The 19,990-nt window shown below is 45.0% G+C and overlaps 1 protein-coding gene across 50 annotated transcripts in view; it reads right to left on the bottom strand.

Moving 5' to 3' along the window:
• nfasca (neurofascin homolog (chicken) a) overlaps window positions 1-19,990 on the bottom strand; it is a 156,355-nt gene that overhangs the window by 43,849 nt on the left and 92,516 nt on the right. For 18 of the 50 annotated variants that reach the window (XM_090205387.1, XM_090205422.1, XM_090205398.1 and 15 more), the window contains 10 exons: window positions 13,500-13,605; window positions 10,749-10,945; window positions 10,443-10,565; window positions 6,381-6,551; window positions 5,215-5,265; window positions 2,247-2,358; window positions 1,846-2,027; window positions 1,573-1,710; window positions 1,259-1,402; window positions 968-1,079 (listed from right to left, as the gene is read on the bottom strand). In XM_090205387.1, the coding sequence (XP_090061513.1) occupies window positions 968-1,079; window positions 1,259-1,402; window positions 1,573-1,710; window positions 1,846-2,027; window positions 2,247-2,358; window positions 5,215-5,265; window positions 6,381-6,551; window positions 10,443-10,565; window positions 10,749-10,945; window positions 13,500-13,605 (1,336 nt within the window). Of the gene's footprint in view, window positions 1-967; window positions 1,080-1,258; window positions 1,403-1,572; window positions 1,711-1,845; window positions 2,028-2,246; window positions 2,359-5,214; window positions 5,266-6,380; window positions 6,552-10,442; window positions 10,566-10,748; window positions 10,946-13,499; window positions 13,606-18,114; window positions 18,133-19,990 lie in introns of all 50 variants that reach the window. The other 32 variants (XM_090205392.1, XM_036950092.2, XM_036950094.2 and 29 more) reach the window with 3 other exon arrangements.

Raw genomic sequence — 19,990 nt, 5'->3', positions numbered from 1 at the left:
GTGAAAAGATAGGAAGATAGATTTTTTATTAGGTAGAGAAGAATGGATTCACTTGTTCAATGCTAGTTAAGAACATTATAGGCCTAGTTACCACGTTTAACATTGTATTTATTAACTACAAAAAGAAAATCAGTGTTTTTAATTCTGGTGCAGCTTCTATGAAGGCACTTTAAATGTCCTTTGAACTTGCTAGCTCAAGCTTGTTAGCTAGCTAGTTCAAGCTTGTTAGCTAGTTAGCTCAAACTTGTTAGCTAGCTAGCTCAAAGGAAATTCAAAGTTCCTTCCTAGATGCTGCTCCCAGGTATAATTCTGTGGACCTAGTTCAGATAATGCATGTCATAACAAGATGCCTAGCGCTTCAAGCCTGTTCCTCAACCCTCTCACTCTCTTCCCGCCTGTAAAATTTCAGTCACATCTTGCGCATAGGCTACTCTACACAAGTCAGTCATCTGCAGTCACAGCATAGTCTTACCTCTTTGTTGATTAATATCCATTGAATTGTGTCAATTTTCTGTTGGTCTCTCCATCATCTACACAACTAGCTTGCCTGCTCTATCCGCACCGATTGATTAATTTAATGAGCTACAACTGTTGATTTCACAGGTTAAAAGGGAAGAGAAAGAAACAATATAAACCAGTACTTTTTGGGGGGTTCAAACCAGTTCAGAACACTATTTTACTAGTCGGAAGAGTGTAACGGAACCCCCCAAAAATAGTGGTTCAGTTCAGAACAAAACAATTGAAAAAAAATGTGGTTCCAACCTCTGACACCCACATCCATACACGTACCCACACACACAACTTTTAAACTTTTTGCACTCATATCTCCTCAGGAGGTAAGGTATCTATTCTCTCTGGGTCTTCTTTCCATACTCACTAGTATATGCATTTTTTTTGTGTGGACCACTGGAAGAGTAGCTGTTGCACTACAGCTAATGGAGATCCTAATAAACTAAACTAAACTCACCAGCGTAGCTCAGGAAGTGGCGAGCCAAAATAGGGACAGTCCAGGAAGGTTCTGTTGTTCTCTATCACCTTTATCAGCTGGTTCTTAGGACCCAGCATTCTGGGGGCCATGTCTACAGAGAGAGAGGAAGAGAGAGAGAGAGACAGAGAGAGAGAGAGGGAGGGAGGAAGAGAGGGAGAGAGAGAAAGAGAGAGGAAGAGAGAGAGACATAATACATTTACATATTTAGTCCCATTTAATTATAGCTTCATTACTCATCATCATAACCATCATCACCACTCTCTTTCTTACCCAGTATGCTAATGAATGCGTTGGCCAGCAAGTAACCATGGTCATTGGATGCATTACACTGGTACACAGCGCTGCTGCCGATCTGAACGGAGCGGAACATGATGGTGTCACCTGCCACCGTTCTGCTAGGGTTGGGCAAGGAGCCTGGAAGAGGAGGAGAAAGGAGGAGAGAGAGAGAAAAGAGAGACAGAGAAAGAGAGAGAATGTAAAATGTAAAAACAGGCTGGATGTGGAAGCAGCTGGTTTGAGTTGGCTTATTTTGATAGTATTTCCATGGCTGATGAATGATGCTGAATGGGTTGTGAAGGACTCACTATTGCTCTCGATCGGCTCTCCGTTGACCAGCCACTGGATGTGAGGTTTGGGGTTTCCATTGGCCCGACACACCAGACGACCGTTCTCATCCGGCGCTAGCACCAGATTGGACGGCTGGTCCAGCCAATAGGGAGCCGCTGTTGGGTACAAGAGACGCCATCGGTCAGATGGTCAACCAAACAGATTGACACGCATGTACGCAAAACACATGCAACACCCACCCGGACGCTCACATGCATGGCAACACGCACACACACCCCTCCCCTTCTTACCTTTAACCTGGACGTAGATGGAGTGTCGGATGCTTCCTATCTGATTGTTGGCCATACACATGTACTCCCCTGCGTCCTCCTCTGACACACTGTCGATACGCAGAGTCTTATTGAAGTTGTCTAGTTTCACCTTCTGGTTCAGGTCTCCCCCCTTCTTAAACCACTTTATACTGGGAGTTGGACTGAGAGAGGGAGGGAGGGAGGGAAGGGAAAGAGTGGGTGAGATGGGAGAGGGTATAGGGGGTGAGATGAGGTGTTCTTTTTCCTGATAAAAGATAGTGTGTGTGTGTGTGTGTGTGTGTGTGTGTGTGTGTGTGTGTGTGTGTGTGTGTGTGTGTGTGTGTGTGTGTGTTTGTACGTGTGTGTTTGTACTTGTGTGTGTGCGTGTTTCCGACACTCACACTCCGGAAGCGATACATTCCAGCTTTAGCTTTTCTCCTCTCATCACCATCCTCGAGCTGTCAGTCCCCGTGGGGGAGAGGAAGTTAGGGGTGGTCTCTGCTACCTTACGACCTGGGGACAGGAGAGGAAGGGGTTAACACACCCACACAATACATTCACCTTCATCTCCATTCTAATCAAACACAATGATTGGAGTTTATGTTTAATCCATGAGTCACTTCCGACACAGTAGGTGTACCAGCTCCTTATAAAGATATGAGACAGAGCACAAACTAATCGGTTTATTATTTACATGCTTCCATGCCCAGCGTCTCTGCCAAGCAAACGGATGAAACGGTTCATCTACATCCGTAGAATGTTCTCATCGTTATCTTTCAGTTGCCCCCCTTTGCTTTGGCTTGTTTTCCGGTTTGTTCCGTAGCCATATCACCCTGTTAGTTGTTCCTTTGTCTCTCACCCCCCCCCCCCCTGGAGGGCAGCCATTTAAACCAGAGAAGAGGAAACAACAACAGCATTGATCTCCCACTTTCAGTCCGCCAGAGAATCACAATTACGTGAACCGAGACCAGAGACTCTAAATAAAAAAAGACTGACATCAAAACCAGTCCTGATGAATCACAGAGAAAACATATTGCTTCTTATTCCCTTTCCTTCTCTGCTTAGAAGGAAATCCTTTGATATAGTTAAAAGAGCATACAGTATATCGGGCCACTGAGTTCATATATTTCAGTGGTGTGCTTCATGTAACAACCCCAGTGCATGGCTTAAGCATTTAGCCGATGTTAAATCCCTTCAACGTTTGGATCCCTTCCAGAACCTTCTGAGCTCTGAGTCAGGTTCAGAGTTCGGTCATTAAGGGAATTATACTCTTAAAGACAATGTAGCAGAAATGTTGTGTGAGGCATGTTGTGTTTACACATAGATCAGTAGGATTAGTACCACACTTGTGGCTGTGAGCTGTTTAACTGCTTGTTGCGTTGCACTTGACCAAAACCCACCTCAGATCCATTTCAATTCATTATAGATTTACTATATACGTATTATACTTACCCACCAACTCAAAAATCATACGCATATAAATACAGCATTTCCTCAAACAGTAAACACATTAAAACATCTATGCCCAAAGTCAGTGTTACCAAACACTAAATACATTAGGTTGGGTAAGTTAGAAGGTTAGCCCACAGTAAACAGAATTAGCTTAAGAGTAACAGAGCTATAATGAACCAGGCACACGTTAGCTTCTTTCGTGATGCAGATCTGATCTGTATGGGATTAAAGCATGTGTTAGCAGTTAGCATCTCCAGAGCACTGAAAACAGAGATGTGCTATTGTTAGTGACACTTGGAGAGGAGAGAGAGGGTCTCTGGGATTAGTGCAGACAACTGGCAGAGGACATATGTACGCCAGAACCGAGACAAGTGACATTATAGCCGTGGCAACGCGCAGCCATGGCAACGTGTAGCCAATGGCACCGCTTGAGCGGGATCCTCCCATGGTGCACTGCAACCCCTGAGGAAAACTAGACCTAGCCCCCAGGGATAAGCTTACTACAACTGTGTGTGTGTGTGTGTGTGTGTGTGTGTGTGTGTGTGTGTGTGTGTGTGTGTGTGTGTGTGTGTGTGTGTGTGTGTGTGTGTGTGTGTGTGTGTGCGTGCGTGCGTGTGTGTAAGAGAGACAGGTGGTACAGCTCCAACCCGCTCCCATCCTCTCTCTGTGTGTGTGTGACCACGAATACGTGCACATTTGCATTTGCAAGCTTATAACTATTAATGAACATATCATGAATACAGATGCTATTTCTTGCATGCATGGTTTAGGATAATCCCTCTCTTATACCTCTGCCACACGACCGTCCCAAAGAGGGTCACGGTGTCTGTCCCCATTTTTTTCCTATGAGAGTCGCCTCACAATGGTACACATGCCACCCCTCCCAGGCCTACTCCCTAGAGCCAGAGTAGTTAGAACATATGCCACTGGTTCCCCCTCTGGCTATATAGGCTGGCTGTGGATTGGGCTTGGGTTAAGGGCTGTATGATAAGCAGTAGGAGTAGGAGCAGTAGGAGGTAATTTCATTTATTCTTATTTGACCATTATTTAACTAGGCAAGTCAGTTAATTTTAAGAACAAATTATTATTTTCAACGATGGCCTAGGAACAGAGAGGCCAAGGGGATGTCAGAGAACAGAGAGACCAAGGGGATGTCAGAGAACAGAGAGACCAAAGGGATGTCAGAGAACAGAGAGACCAAGAGGATGTCAGAGAACAGAGAGACGTCTTTCGAGGAGACCTTTTTTAATCACTTTTTATTGCAGTGCTAGCCTCTAGAGTACCACAGGGAGATTCTCAAAAGCTCTACTGTCACCACTGACTTAGTTTGGAGGGGCTCTAAAGCCAGGCTTGACATTGGTTGAGTTAAGGAACAAACTGGCCTTTTGTCTGTACAGCTGCTGAGTTAACGCATATGCAATGAGTCAGCTGAAGGGAGAATTAGAGGTTATGCTAGGATAAAGGACCTTATGGGCAAATCAACACGGTTGTATTCTGTCAGTGAGAGGTCTTGGTCAGGGTGAGTGTCATTGAAAACAGCAGGGTGGGTAAATAAAACACCCCACACTTGAATTAAATTGAGTTTAGTAAGGCTGAGCTGGCTGGTTATGAGGCCAGGGTTGAGGTTAAAGTCTCTGCTATAAAAAGCAATATCAGTCTGTGAAAAAGGTTGCTAACAGCATCCATTGAGGCTAGGCTGTGTTGTTAGCTGTGTTAGCTAGCTATGTTGGTCGCAAATCCATTGAGCTGAAGGATTAACAGGCTAGGCTATACGGTGCTAGCTTTGTTGATAACTGAGTCTGGTTAGCATGTGCAGGCTAGACTACAGTGGTAGAATGGTGTTATGAGAGTGACACAGTACTGCTGGGGGTAAAGAATGGGAGGAAAAGGAAGAGAGCGTGTCTGGACTAGACTCACCACCGTACGGGTCAGTGGAGTTGACAGAGGAAGTGTCATTATACGGCTCCTCTGAAAACACACACACAGAGCAGTCAGCATGCAGAACACGCAAACACACACGTAAACACACAAACATGCACGCACGCACATGCACTCGCACACACACACACACACACACACACACACACACACACACACAATTGTGCACACACACGCATGCCAACTACATAGCCTTTCCAGCTCTAAGAAAATCGTAGAAACTGAAGAGCTGCTTTCGTCCCTGCTTCAGAAAAAGAGAGATATCAACTTTAATGTCAACTGTAAAGAAAGCAGCTTCCAGGACACGTAGACGACAATCACTGCTGGAGGAGAACACAGGCACAACAGCTCACACTGAGGAATAAAGGAGAATGTCCTGATGAAATATTGTACATGTCATGGCACCAGGCCACCTGTAGATGGAGGCATCTTATTTCTCATATACACTGAAAGTACAAAACATTGGGAACACCTTCTGAATATTGAATTGCACCCCCTTTTGCCCACAGAACAAGTCTTAATTTCGTTGGGGAATGGACTCAACAAGGTGTAGAAAGCTTTCCACGGGGATGCTGGCCCATGTTGACTCCAATGCTTCCCACAGTTGTGTCATGGTGGCTGGATGTCCTTTGTGTGGTGGACCATTCTTGATACACACGGGAAACTGTTGAGCGTGAAAAGCTACCATCAAAGGCCCTTAAATCTTTTGTCTTGCCCATTCACCCTGTGAATGGCACACATACACAATCCATGTCTCAATTGTCTCAAGGCTTAAAAATCCTTCTTTAATCTGTCTCCTCCCCTTCATCTACACTGATTGAAGTGGATTTAACAAGTGACATCAATAAGGGATCATAGCTGTCACCTGGTCAGTCTACTCTCTACACTAAGTGTATAATATGAGGCACACTGGTTGACCAGGTAGTAACTTATCCCATCTGAACAGAGCAATAGACCATGGCTACATTCAAAGCCTATGTGTGTGTGTGTGTGTGTGTGTGTGTGTGTGTGTGTGTGTGTGTGTGTGTGTGTGTGTGTGTGGGTGTGTGGGTGCGTGCGTGGGCTCATGTGTGTGTCTGCGTGCACACACCTATGTGTGTGTGTGTGTGTGTGTGAGTGTGTGTGAGTGTGTGTAGCCTACTTACTGGTCTGCACTTTGAGTGTGAAGGGGTTCTTCTGCTGGATAGTGTGTGTGAAGAGGAATCGGGCGTTGCAGCTGTAGTCTCTGTGGGAGTCTTTAGCCAGCACATTAGAGAAATACAGGTCTCCATTCAGACCCATGGACACACGCTTGTCCTGGGTTATAGGCATCATGGCTGTGGAGGGAGGGAGGGAGGGAGGGAGGGAGGGAGGGAGGGAGGGAGGGAGGGAGGGAGGGAGGGAGGGAGTAGAGACATATTAAGTCATTTAGACTTCATGCTTCATAATCAACCATAACATGATCTTATTTCAGAGGCATCCACTGGACTGGCCAAAATGAGTAGCCTGTATCTCATGTGAAATTGAAAAACGAAACCAAATAGACGTTACCCTCTAACCAAATAGACGTTAGCCTCTAACTGTAACCTAGTCTCATTGGCTTGACCTTCTAACTAGTCTGGCCCCGGCTGAGTGTACAGTCGTGGCCAAATTTTTTGAGAATGACACAAATATAAATTTTCACAAAGTTTGCTGCCTCAGTGTCTTTAGATATTTTAGTAAGATGTTTCTATGGAATACTGAAGTATAATTACAAACATTTCAGAAGTGTCAAAGGCTTTTATTGACAATTACATGAAGTTGATGCAAAGAGTAAATTTTTGCAGTGTTGACCCTTCTTTTCAACACCTCTGCAATCCGTTCTGGCATGCTGTCAATTAACTTCTGGGCCACATCCTGACTGATAGCAGCCCATTCTTGCATAATAAATGCTTGGAGTTTGTCAGTATTTGTGGGTTTTTGTTTGTCCACCCACCTCTTGAGGATTGACCACAAGTTCTCAGTGGGATTAAGGTCTGGGGAGTTTCCTGGCCATGGACCAAAAATATTGATGTTTTGTTCCCCGAGCCACTTAGTTATCCTTTTGCCTTATGGCAAGGTGCTCCATCATGCTGGAAAAGGCATCGTTCGTCACCAACTGTTCCTGGATGGTTGGGAGAAGTTGCTCTCGGAGGATGTGTTGGTACCATTCTTTATTCATGGCAGTGTTCTTAGGCAAAATTGTGAGTGAGCCCACTCCCTTGGCTGAGAAGCAACCCCACACATGAATGGTCTCAGGATGCTTTACTGTTGGCATGAAACAGGACTGATGGTAGCGCTCACCTTGTCTTCTCCGGACAAGCTTTTTTTCCGGATGTCCCAAACATTCGGAAAGGAGATTCATCAGAGAAAATGACTATCCCAGTAATCAGCAGTCCAATCCCTGAAACTTTTGCAGAATATCAGTCTGTCCCTGATGTTTTTCCTGGAGAGTAGTGGCTTCTTTTCTGCCCTTCGTGACACCAGGCCATCCTCCAAAAGTCTTCGCCTCACTGTGCGTGCAGATGCACTCACACCTGCCTGCTGCCATTCCTGAGCAAGCTCTGTACTGGTGGTGCCCTGATCCCGCAGCTGAATCAACTTTAGGAGATGGTCCGGGCACTTGCTGGACTTTCTTGGGCGCCCTGAAGCCTTCTTCACAACAATTGAACCGCTCTCCTTGAAGTTCTTGATGATCCGATAAATGGTTGATTTAGGTGCAATCTTACTGGCAGCAATATCCTTGCCTGCGAAGCCCTTTTTGTGCAAAGCAATGAAGACGGCACGTGTTTCCTTGCAGGTAACCTTGATTGACAGAGGACGAACAATGATTTTAAGCACCACCCTCCATTTGAAGCTTCCAGTCTGTTATTCAAACTCAATCAGCATGACAGAGTGATCTCCAGTCTTGTCCTCGTCAACACTCACACCTGTGTTAATGAGAGAATCACTGACATGATGTTAGCTGGTCCTTTTGTGGCAGGGCTGAAATGCAGTGGAACTGTTTTGGGGGGATTCAGTTCATTTGCATGGCAAAGAGGGATTTTGCAATTAATTGCAAATCATCTGATCCCTCTTCATAACATTCTGGAGTATATGCAAATTGCCATCATACAAACTGAGGCAGCAGACTTTGTGAAAATTAATATTTGTGTAATTCTCAAAACTTTTGGTCATGACTGTATGTAACATGTAACAGAGTACCATGCCTGTCCCCTCTAGCAATGTCTGGACACAGTGGCAGCCAGTGGTGCCAGCCATAGACAATATATCCTATCTAGGGTTCTATATCTATGGTGCCAGCTAGGTCAGCTCTAGTGTAGTGTGTGTCACCCTCTGGGGCCCTGTGTTAATGTTAACTCCTAACACAACAAGACGCTCCCAACAGATGATCACATACTCGGTAACTATAAAGAGTGAAACGGGCCAATCTGGTTGTCATGACGATGCCCGAGGTCCAGTCATAACCCAGCCAGTGGTATCATGAAGTGGTGGTGTGCAATTGCGAATGGACAATGTGCTATAATAATATGATCACTGTATTTTCTAATCTACTGTAAGTATTCTGTTCATAGTGGCCCCATGGCTAATGCTCAGCATGTCTAATAAAGATTAAAACTGCTTCCCAAATGGCATGCTTTTCCCTACATAGTGCACTACTTTCGATCAGAGCCCTACGTGCCCTGGTCAAAAGTAGTGCATTATATAGGCATTAGGGTGCCATTTGGGACACAGGCTTACTGAACTGAACTGAATGGCTGAGGAGAATATAGTGGACACCATTAGCTGTGAAGGACCTCTTGAGTCTGGGCTCTTAAAATGGCTTCTGTCGTCTCTTGGGTTCTGCTCTCTCAGCTCTTTACCCAGCCGAGTCAGAGATTCACATGCATGCACAGACACACACAGACATATTTTCAGTTGGTCAGCAGTAACACACACTGCTATAGAAGAGGACAGAGAGAGAGAGAGAGAGAGAGAGAGAGAGAGAGAAAGAGAGAGAGGACAGATTGAGAGTGAAATGTGTTAAAGGTTTCTAGACAGGAACAAGAGTGAGTGAGAGAATAAAAGAGCAAGTGGCCAAACAGAAGAGCTGAAAGGTCAAACGACTGGCATACAGAGAGACACTGTCAGAGAAAGACTATTTTAATTATGATAATATTGTAAATCTCCAAACATTGTTACGTCATGCCAATAAAGCACATTTAATTGAATTGAGAGAGTGAGACCTGTTGCCACAAGAAAAGGGCAACCGGTGAATAACAAACATAATTTTGTACTTTAACTATTTGCACTTAATATAACATTCATAACGTATTTATTATTTTTTTATGTTTGTGAGTGCAAAGTTTACTGTTCATATTTATTGTTTATTTCACTTTTGTTTGTTATTTGGTTCACTTGCTATGGCAATGTTAACATATTTTTCCTATGCCAATAAAGAGACAGTCAGATAGAGGGGGACAGAGTCAGAGTCAGATAGAGGGGGAGAGAGGGGGGGGTCAGATAGAGGAGGAGAGAGGGGGGGAGTCAGAGTCAGATAGAAGGGGAGAGAGTCAGAGTCAAATAGAGGGGGAGAGGGGGGGAGTCAGAGTCAGATAGAAGGGGAGAGAGTCAGAGTCAGATAGAAGGGGAGAGTGTCAGAGTCAGATAGAGGGGGGGAGTCAGAGTCAGATAGAGGGGGAAGTCAAAGTCAGATAGAGGGGGAGGGAGAGGGGGGGAGTCAAAGTCAGATAGAAGGGGAGAGAGTCAGAGTCAGATAGAAGGGGAGAGAGTCAGAGTCAGATAGAGCGGGAGAGAGAGGGGAGGAGTCAGAGTCAGATAGAAGGGGAGAGAGTCAGTCAGATGAAAGGGGAGAGAGACATTCAGAGATAAAGAGAGCAAGAGAGAGAGACAGAGAGAAAGACAGACAGACAGAGAGAAAGACAGACAGAGAAAGACAGAGAGAAAGACAGACAGACAGAGAGAAAGACAGACAGAGAAAGACAGAGAGAAAGACAGACAGACAGAGAGAAAGACAGACAGAGAGAAAGACAGACAGAGAAATAGACAGACAGATAAAAAGACAGACAGAGAAAAAGACAGACAGATAGACAGACAGACAGAGAGAAAGACAGAGACAGAGAGAAATACAGACAGAGAAATAGACAGACAGAAAAAAAGACAGACAGACAGACAGACAGACAGACAGACAGACAGAGAGCTAGACTCACCGCTGTCCATCCAGAAGGTGAGCGGAGGGGGCAGACCAGGAGGAGGGTTACAGGCCAGGACCAGGGGAGATCCCTCACCCACTACCACTGGCTCCAACACCTCCTTAGGCCACAGAGGAGACTCTGACAGAGGGAGAGAGAGTTTTAGATACTTATTACAAGTCATTTAGCTGCCTACATTTCAGAATGTAGACTGTAGTTTTGTTTGTGTCCATGCAAATGTCTTTGTGTCTATCTATCTATGTGTGTGTGTGTGTTTGTGTGTGTGAGTGCATGTGTATGTGTGTATATCAACAGTCTCCTCACTGGACACTCGTAGTAGGATCTTGTTGGTCAGCGCCGTTCCAAAGTCGTTGGAGGCAAAACACTGGTATTCCCCCTCGTAGTCCTCTGGCCTCCCTCCGCTCCGGAAGCTGATTTCCAGCGTTCCTGAGCGCTTCCGCATCGTCACCCGCGGATCCTTGCCCACGTTGAAGAACTTCCCGTTCCGTCGCCATGAGAACCTGAGACGCCATGGAAACAGAACAGAACACAACAACTGGGTCAATCCTAGAACTAGAAAGCAGGAGTAGTCAGTGATGTAAGAGACGTCTAAATTCTGCTGGAATTCGTCCTGGGCCTGTATTCATGTAGTGTCTCAGATGAAGTGTCCCGGTACAGGATCAGGTCCCCTCTGTCCATGCAATCTTATGTATTATGATCTAAAAGACTGAACTATTCCTAGATCAGCACTCCTACTCTGAGAAGCTGGTCCAGGTCTGTTATGTCAAGCATTGTCTAATGCTTCTTTATCTCAACCACTAATGGGCAGTTGAGCAATTTGCGCGGAACACAGATTAAGAACTCCAGATTAAGGACTCCAGATTAAGGACTCCTAAAATGAAAAGGCACTTTCAAAGGAGACTCTTGATTTGATAATTCTTTTAGGGAGCCAGGAGTAAAATACTTAATCTGTGTCTGTGCAACCACACAAAATGTTTTTGGATTGAAAAGCGCTTCTGATTGGTTAATGAATGAATACAAGCACGCGGTTACATAACTGCTAGGGCTGCTATTTTGAAAAGGGGATTACTGTCATATTTACTCAACATACAGTAGAGTAGACAGAGTCGATTCTAGTCCCATAGCTCCGTCTGTGGCAGACTGTAGGACCAGGGTCATAGAACCACAACTAGAGCAGGACAATGGGTGTATCTCTAGGAGGCTGTATGGGAGCCAACAGGACTGATTGGGACTGAATGAGTGAGCGATCCCTCTCTGAATGATTCATGAGCATGAATAGTAAACTGGCCGCATCATTCTAGCACAATGACTTGCCTAGGAATGGAAAGAGGTGTGTGTGTGTGTGTGTGTGTGTGTGTGTGTGTGTGTGTGTGTGTGTGTGTGTGTGTGTGTGTGTGTGTGTGTGTGTGTAGTCCCCACAAGAATAGTAAAAAAACACAAATTTGACCAACTGGGGACATTTTATTAGTCCCCACAAGGTCAAATGCAATTTCTAGGGGGTTTAGTGTTAAGATTATAATTAATGTTAGGGTTAGAATTACGTTAAAGGTTAGGAACTAGGGTTCTTTTTAGGGTTAAGGTTAGGAGCTAGGGTTAAGTTTAGGGTTAGGGTTGATGTTAGGTTTTTGGGTCAAGGTTAGGGTTAGGTTTAGGATTATGTGTTAGGGAAAATAGGATTTTGAATGGTGTGTGTTTGTGCATTTGTATGTGTGTATTATGTGTGTGTATTGTGTGTTTGTTATGAGTGTGTGTTATGTAAACCCTCAATGTGCCTCGAAACAAACAAAAAGCACCCCTGAATGAGACCACTGTCCTCAGCTGGTCAGGGCCTGGTTACGCAACTTCACATGTGTGTGTGTGTGTGCGTGAATGTGTGCGTGTGGGTGTGTGTGCGTGTGTGTAAGTGGGTCCGTATTAGCCCATCTGATGGCATGAGAGAGGAAAGGAGTGAGGGGAACAGGAGGAGGTAGAATAATGGTTTAAAGGGGACACAGGCTGGCATATCAGGTTGAGGCACAGGGGAGGGTGGTGTGGGTGCTGCTGGTGAGTTGGTGTGGGGGAGGAGGAGGGGGAGGAGGAGGTGGTGGAGGAGGGGGATGAGGTGGTGGTGGAGTGGGAGAATTAGGAGGAAGTAGTGGAGTGGGAGAAGGAGGAGGAGGTGGTGGAGTGGGAGAAGGAGGAGGAGGGGGTGGAGTTGGAGAAGGGGGGGGTTAAAGGCAACATAGTTCAGTGTGTTCCTATTGTGATGACATGACCAGAGATGGAGGGACAAGGGAGAGGAGCAGGCGAGGGGAGGAGTGGAGGCGAAGAGAGAGGAGGAAGCAAGGTGAAAGCACTTGTCAGGTCTGGATAGCAGGGCACTTGTCAGCTTGGGAACATGGGGGGTGGCTGGATGGCTGTCATGGGGTATGGGGTAGGGGCAGGGGTGGGTGGAGTGCAGGCGATGGGTTTGGGATGCTGACAAGTTTCAGGTGGGGGTTGGAATGGGGTTGAAGGTGGAGGGTAGGGGGTGAAATGGGGTGCAGGATGGCACACTGGCAGAGCAGTGCTGACCTATTCATGCTCAAACTAATGACTGTCATCCTGTATAACTGTCATCGTCAGAGAGAGAGAGAGAAAGGCCATGGTAAGGTAACAGTAGGGCAGATCGAGAGGGGGGGTTGAGAGAAGTGAGACAAGATATAACAGGGAGAAAAAAAGAGTGAATATGAGAGCGAGAAAGAATGAGAGCGAGAACAAGTGGAGACACCCAGCTCCAGCAGGGAGAAAAGGAGGGGTAGAGTGTGAGATAACGACAGAGTAGGAAAGTATGCAGGATGGAGAGAGAACAAAACAAGCACAAACAAAAAGACAAAAGAATGATCAGAGAAAGAGAGAGAGAGAGAGAGAGAGAGAGAGAGAGAGAGAGAGAGCGAGAGACAAAGCAGGCGAGAGGGTTCAGGAAATGAGAGACGACAAGCCGAGTGGAGGAGGGAGGGAGGAGAGAAGCGATAGATGACGGATGGACAGAGAGAAGGGTGGAGGGATGAGAGGAGGTCTTTGTGTGTAACTCACGTTGGCACGGGGTTCCCCTTGGCCTCACACTCAATGATGATGTTATCTCTGGGATCAACAATGTAGTCCTTCAACGACTGTTTCATAATGGTGGGAGGCTGCTTCACTGGAGAGAGAGCGAGACAATGGAGAGAGAGAATGTACCGAGAGAGAGAGAGAGAGGAAGAGAGAGACAAAGGACAGAGAGAGAGCGAGAGAGAGAGAGAGAATGTTCATAACCTCTAACTTACCTCTAGCCGTAGTAGGCATGTACTGTACATTTAAAAATACAAATATAAAACATGAACACGTATAGGAAGCATTCTTCGACCCTGCTGCTGGAGGGCTGCAGTGGGTGTGCGTGTGCGTGTGTGTGTGTGTGTGTGTGTGTGTAGGCTTTTGTTCTAACGAAGCACTATAACACACCTGGTTCACCTAATGAACTAAACAAACAGTAAGACCTTGATGAGCTGAATCAGGTGTGTCAGTTTAGTGTTAGGAGATAAAAGACATTGCACCAGACAATACACCCCCCCCCCCCCTCCCCCCTCCAGCACACTCACACACACTCACACCGTGGCCATATCCAGGAGGAGTGAAGGAAGAAAGGAGAGCATTAAGCTATGGTGTAGATGAATTGGTTCCATTGACTCTGTGTATTCTCCCCTCCCTCTGGCCTTAACACAGCTGTGCCCACTCTTCTATGCACATTTCATTTCCCACTTAAGCCAGATGATTCCCCACTGTTTCTCTGCCCTGCTCCACTTCTAGATCACTGAGCGCTAAGGGATCATTCTGCTCCTTCTGCCTCAGCACCGACACTACACAGCAATCAGGCCCAGCCTCAAAGAAAACTGTTTGCGCCCTCCCGCTGTACAAACTAGCCTCAGTCGAAAGGAATGCCCACTTGCCAAGACGTGCCAAGGTGGCACAAACCTCCCCTTTCGTGTCTTTGTGTGTTCCATAAATCTTGTCCAGAGTAACCGCAGTCTTATAGGGAATAGCCCAAGTCTGACGGAAGTTCCCTGGCCAAGATAGAGAATCTTCTGTTAGAGGGAAAGAGCGAGGGGATTTCATCACTCATTACTATTCTCTCTATGTCCCCAGTTTGGGGTTGCCGGCAGTTACCCAACTGTTGTTAAGCACTACTTTAAATGTATAGAATAGGTAACAACTGTAGTCATCCACCCGTTTGTGAGTCCAGGGGTTAAAGCAGCAAACAAAAAAACATGACTGAAACTTGACTGGGGCCAAGTTAACCTCCCCTTTCATGTAAGAAAGTCATGACAATGGCTTTTAGGGGGGGGGGGGGGGGTACAGGACAGGACCTAGTTTGGGCAGGACCTAGTTTAGGAAACCCTTGACCCACGCACACAAAAAAAACACATACACACACCTATCTTATTTTGCTGCCTTACTGTTTATGATTATTCTTATTTCTCCTGTTACCAGTCACTTTCTCGTAATCCCTGCCTACATGTACAGTGCATTCAGAAAGTATTCAGACCCCTTCACCCTTTCCACATGTTGTTAGTTTACAGCCTTAATTCATTTTTACTAGGATTAAATGTCAGGAATTGTAAGAAAACTGAGTTTAAATGTATTTGGCTAAGGTGTATGTAAACTTCAGACCTCAACTGTATGTAAATGTGATATTTAAAGTTATCTTTTTTTATATATACATTTGCAAAAATGTTTGTCATTATATATATACACTGCTCAAAAAAATAAAGGGAACACTTAAACAGCACAATGTAACTCCAAGGCAATCACACTTCTGTGAAATCAAACTGTCCACTTAGGAAGCAACACTGATTGACAATAAATGTCACATGCTGTTGTGCAAATGGAATAGACAACAGGTGGAAATTATAGGCAATTAGCAAGACACCCCCAATAAAGGAATGGTTCTGCAGGTGGTGACCACAGACCACTTCTCAGTTCTCAGTTCCTATGCTTCCTGGCTGATGTTTTGGTCACTTTTGAATGCTGGCGGTGCTTTCACTCTAGTGGTAGCATGAGACGGAGTCCACAACCCACACAAGTGGCTCAGGTAGTGCAGCTCATCCAGGATGGCACATCAATGCGAGCTGTGGCAAGAAGGTTTGCTGTGTCTGTCAGCGTAGTGTCCAGAGCATGGAGGTGCTACCAGGAGACAGGCCAGTACATCAGGAGTGGTGGAGGAGGCCGTAGGAGGGCAACAACCCAGCAGCAGGACCGCTACCTCCGCCTTTGTGCAAGGAGGAGCAGGAGGAGCACTGCCAGAGCCCTGCAAAATGACCTCCAGCAGGCCACAAATGTGCATGTGTCTGCTCAAACGGTCAGAAACAGACTCCATGAGGATGGTATGAGGGCCCGCTGTCCACAGGTGGGGGTTGTGCTTACAGCCCAACACCGTGCAGGACGTTTGGCATTTGCCAGAAAACACAAAGATTGGCAAATTCGCCACTGGCGCCCTGTGCTCTTCACAGATGAAAGCAGGTTCACACTGAGCACATGTGACAGACGTGACAGAGTCTGGAGACGCCGTGGAGAACGTTCTGCTGCCTGCAACATCCTCCAGCATGACCGGTTTGGCGGTGGGTCAGTCATGGTGTGGGGTGGCATTTCTTTGGGGGGGCCGCACAGCCATCCATGTGCTCGCCAGAGGTAGCCTGACTGCCATTAGGTACCGAGGCGAGATCCTCAGACCCCTTGTGAGACCATATGCTGGTACGGTTGGCCCTGGGTTCCTCCTAATGCAAGACAATGCTAGACCTTATGTGGCTGGAGTGTGTCAGCAGTTCCTGCAAGAGGAAGGCATTGATGCTATGGACTGGCCCGCCCGTTCCCCAGACCTGAATCCAATTGAGCACATCTGGGACATCATGTCTCGCTCCATCAACCAACAGACTGTCCAGGAGTTGGCGGATGCTTTAGTCCAGGTCTGGGAGGAGATCCCTCAGGAGACGATCCGCCACCTCATCAGGAGCATGCCCAGGCATTGTAGGGAGGTCATACAGGCACATGGAGGCCACACACACTACTGAGCCTCATTTTGACTTGTTTTAAGGACATTACATCAAAGTTGGATCAGCCTGTAGTGTGGTTTTCCACTTTAATTGTGAGTGCCACTCCAAATCCAGACCTCCATGGGTTGATAAATTTGATTTCCATTGATAATTTTTGTGTGATTTTGTTGTCATCACATTCAACTATGCAAAGAAAAAAGTATTTCATAAGAATATTTCATTCATTCAGATCTAGGATGTGTTATTTTAGTGTTCCCTTTATTTTTTTGAGCAGTGTATATACAGTTGAAGTCGGAACTGGTTGCGCTTAGTTGGACTATCATTTGTTTTTTAACAGGCCCAACACACCTCCAGGCTGTGTAAGAGCTATTTGACCAAGAAGGAGAATGATGGAGTGCTGCATCAGATGACCTGATCTCCATAATCACCCGACCTCAACCCAATTGAGATGGTTTGGGATGAGTTGGACCGCAGAGTGAAGGAAAAGCAGCCAACAAGTGCTCAGCATATGTGGGAACTCTTTCAAGTCTGTTGGAAAAGCATTTCAGGTGATGCTGGTAGAGATAATACTAAGAGTGTGCAAAGCTGTCATCAAGGCAAAGGGTGGCTACTTTGAAGAATATAAAATATAAAATACATTTTTATTTGTTTAACACTTTTTTGGTTACTACATGTTTCCATATGTGCTAGTTCATAGTTCCGATGTCTTCACTATTATTCTACAATATCGAAAAATAGTAAAAATAAAGAAAAACCTTTGAATGAATCCAAACTTTTGACTGGTACTGCATATATGTTATTAGTTATACTATTTTGATATTGAAAACTGCACTGTTGCATAGGGCTTGCAAGTTCAGCATGTCACTTTACTTGTGAATTTGACAAATAAAACTTGAAACGAAATGAGTATTATAACAGACACAATAGACAATAGACACAACAGAAGCATTTCTGGGGTGATCCACAAAATGAGTCAAAATAATAATTTTAAATATAATCAGATTTTTTTTATATTAATGAAGACATGCTAAAGTGCAGTAACTCAGCATGTCCATCTGTGCACCCTGTGTGTTATTTTAACACACAGAGATCAACCCTGCTATGTGAACTGAACTCTCGTTTGAATATGGTCAAACTATTCCTTAAATATTTTGTTTAAAAGAAACATTGAACATATAACAGTCATAGTGTAAAAGCAGGTGAACTCCTTCTACTCTTTTTGGCCATTTCCTGTTTTTTTTCTGGTGGAACACCCAGTGGGTCGAGCAGGATGCCTGTCACCCATAGATTGACAGTCTATAAACGTTTTGCAAATTGTTGTTGTTGTTATGAAGCTTGCATTCAATTGCCCCTCCCAGTTCCACACAACAAGAAGCTTCCATTCCCCCTGTTACAAATGTATGGCTGATTTAAGATAAAATCGACAACCCTGTTACTTAATTTGGCACTTAATAGGCACTTACTATGTTTTTTATTTTTTTTATTTAACCTCTTGAGATGGGAAACAGGTTCATTATTAAATTGAATGTGTGATCTTTATGAGTGGAAGGTTAAAATGAGTTACACTACCCAAAAGGGACTCATTTTGTGGAATGACCCTACTGTGTTAATAGAAAAACACTTACGGTCCTGCTGGATCTTTGCTGTTGGTCCCAGAAAGAGCACAAAAATATACAGAGAGAGAGAGAGAGAGAGAGAGAGGGAGAGAGAGAGAGAGAGAGAGAGGGCGAGAGATAGATGTTGCAGTTGCTGTTAGTGATATTAGAGGGTTCATTAAAACATTGGCCTATAGCAAGAGCATGTCTACAGCATTAAACCATGTTCCAGTTGTGGAGTTATGTTATGGAGTAGTTATGTTATGGAGTAGTTATGTTATGGAGTAAGTATGTCCTAAAAGAAAAGGATGCGACAACAATGTTATTATACTCCAAAAAAAAGTAATTATACTGTTATACCCATGTTATGTAGCTAAAGTACATTTATATTAGTTATACGATTAGCTAGCTGCGTAGAAAGTTGAGCGACTACACTGACTGTGAATATGTCCTGAAAAAAATGTGCACAATAAGATGGAAACTTACCTGTTGATGGATTCCACATGGCGACACGGTTGGATTTCAGGGGGTGGGCGGGGGGGGGGGGCAAACAGAGAAAAAGAGAGAGGTTAATATGATCGTCACAGTCTGCTAGCATCGGCATGGTAAGATAACCGCGAGCTAAGAAGACCCCACCCACTGGACACACACTGGTTGAATCGACGTTTGTTTCCACGCCATTTCAATGAAATGAACCAACATGGAATAAACATTCTGTGCCCAGTGGACAGGCATTTGGAACATTCTGTGATAGTACTATAACTGAGAAACTAAAATACAAATATATTAGATTATTTCCCACTGCATGAATTATCACAAAACATTTAAGTGTATAATATATTTTCATTACGGATGTTTTTGGTTGACGTAGCTGACACAGTGGTCCAAGGCTGTGGGGCTGATTGAGAGTCCCTCCCCTTGATGTAATGTTCCTAGTGTGTGTGTGTGTGTTTTCCAAGGCCATGGGGGGGGGGGGGGGGGGGAGGGGGGCTGCCTATAGACAGGTGAAACACCCAACCCCCCCAGATCTTTTATTTAGTCAGAATAAGCCATGGTCACATGGGAGGTGTAGGGGAAGGGTGAAGGGAAAGAACCTAAGAAGGACATGACAACCCTCATCAATAGAGGTCACCACTGGGACCTGGGGAGGATGGGGGGGGGGGTGGCTGGGGAATAAGAACAGAGATAAATTAATCTCTCCTCAGCTCACATTAGAGACATACAGTCCTATACACAACACATGGTACCATTCATTCCTCTCAGTTGTGCCTGTACAGCAGTAAGTGAGAAGCAGAGGATTCCACTTTTCTCTGTTGTCTATCAATCACCCGGGGCCTCATTAATAACCGTTGAGTAAATTTAACACTAAATATCTGCGGGCACCATTTCTGAAAATATTGAGATTTATGAACTTGATGCGCGCCATACAAACGCATGCTTCCTATTTTAAATTAGACTTGTAGTGAAACTGCGCGAGTGAACAGGCATTATAGCACCGCATGAAAAAACGTCCATCGTTCACCTTTTATGGTGACAATAGTGCCCTTATTTGCTGATACTTTGGCAGTATTGGAATTAGGCCAATACAGTATCTGAAGGAAATAGCAAAGGCGAACTTGATCAAATGTCTTTGAAGTTGTTGGCAGAAGGTTTTCTTTTTCAGCGGGCCTACTTACAGTAGTAGCCTATACACACTTCAATGAATCAACTGTATTTTCACCTGTTAAATTCTACAGTAAGTTATTAACCGCGCTAGCTGTCGGAAGCATAGGCTACAGCAAAAACTAGAAATTATCATAGCCTTTCTAGTGGGCCCAATTACATGAGAGATGGTATGGTTACTTCCGTAATATGAAGTAATCATCGTCAGAAAAGGTGAGGAATTTATTCTGCAGTGGTTATGATA

The sequence above is a fragment of the Oncorhynchus mykiss genome, chromosome 17 (genome assembly GCF_057628025.1).
Source record: "Oncorhynchus mykiss isolate SJ-2025 chromosome 17, ASM5762802v1, whole genome shotgun sequence".
Taxonomy (NCBI): Eukaryota; Metazoa; Chordata; class Actinopteri; order Salmoniformes; family Salmonidae; genus Oncorhynchus; species Oncorhynchus mykiss.
This window is presented reverse-complemented; position numbering and strand designations above follow the sequence as displayed.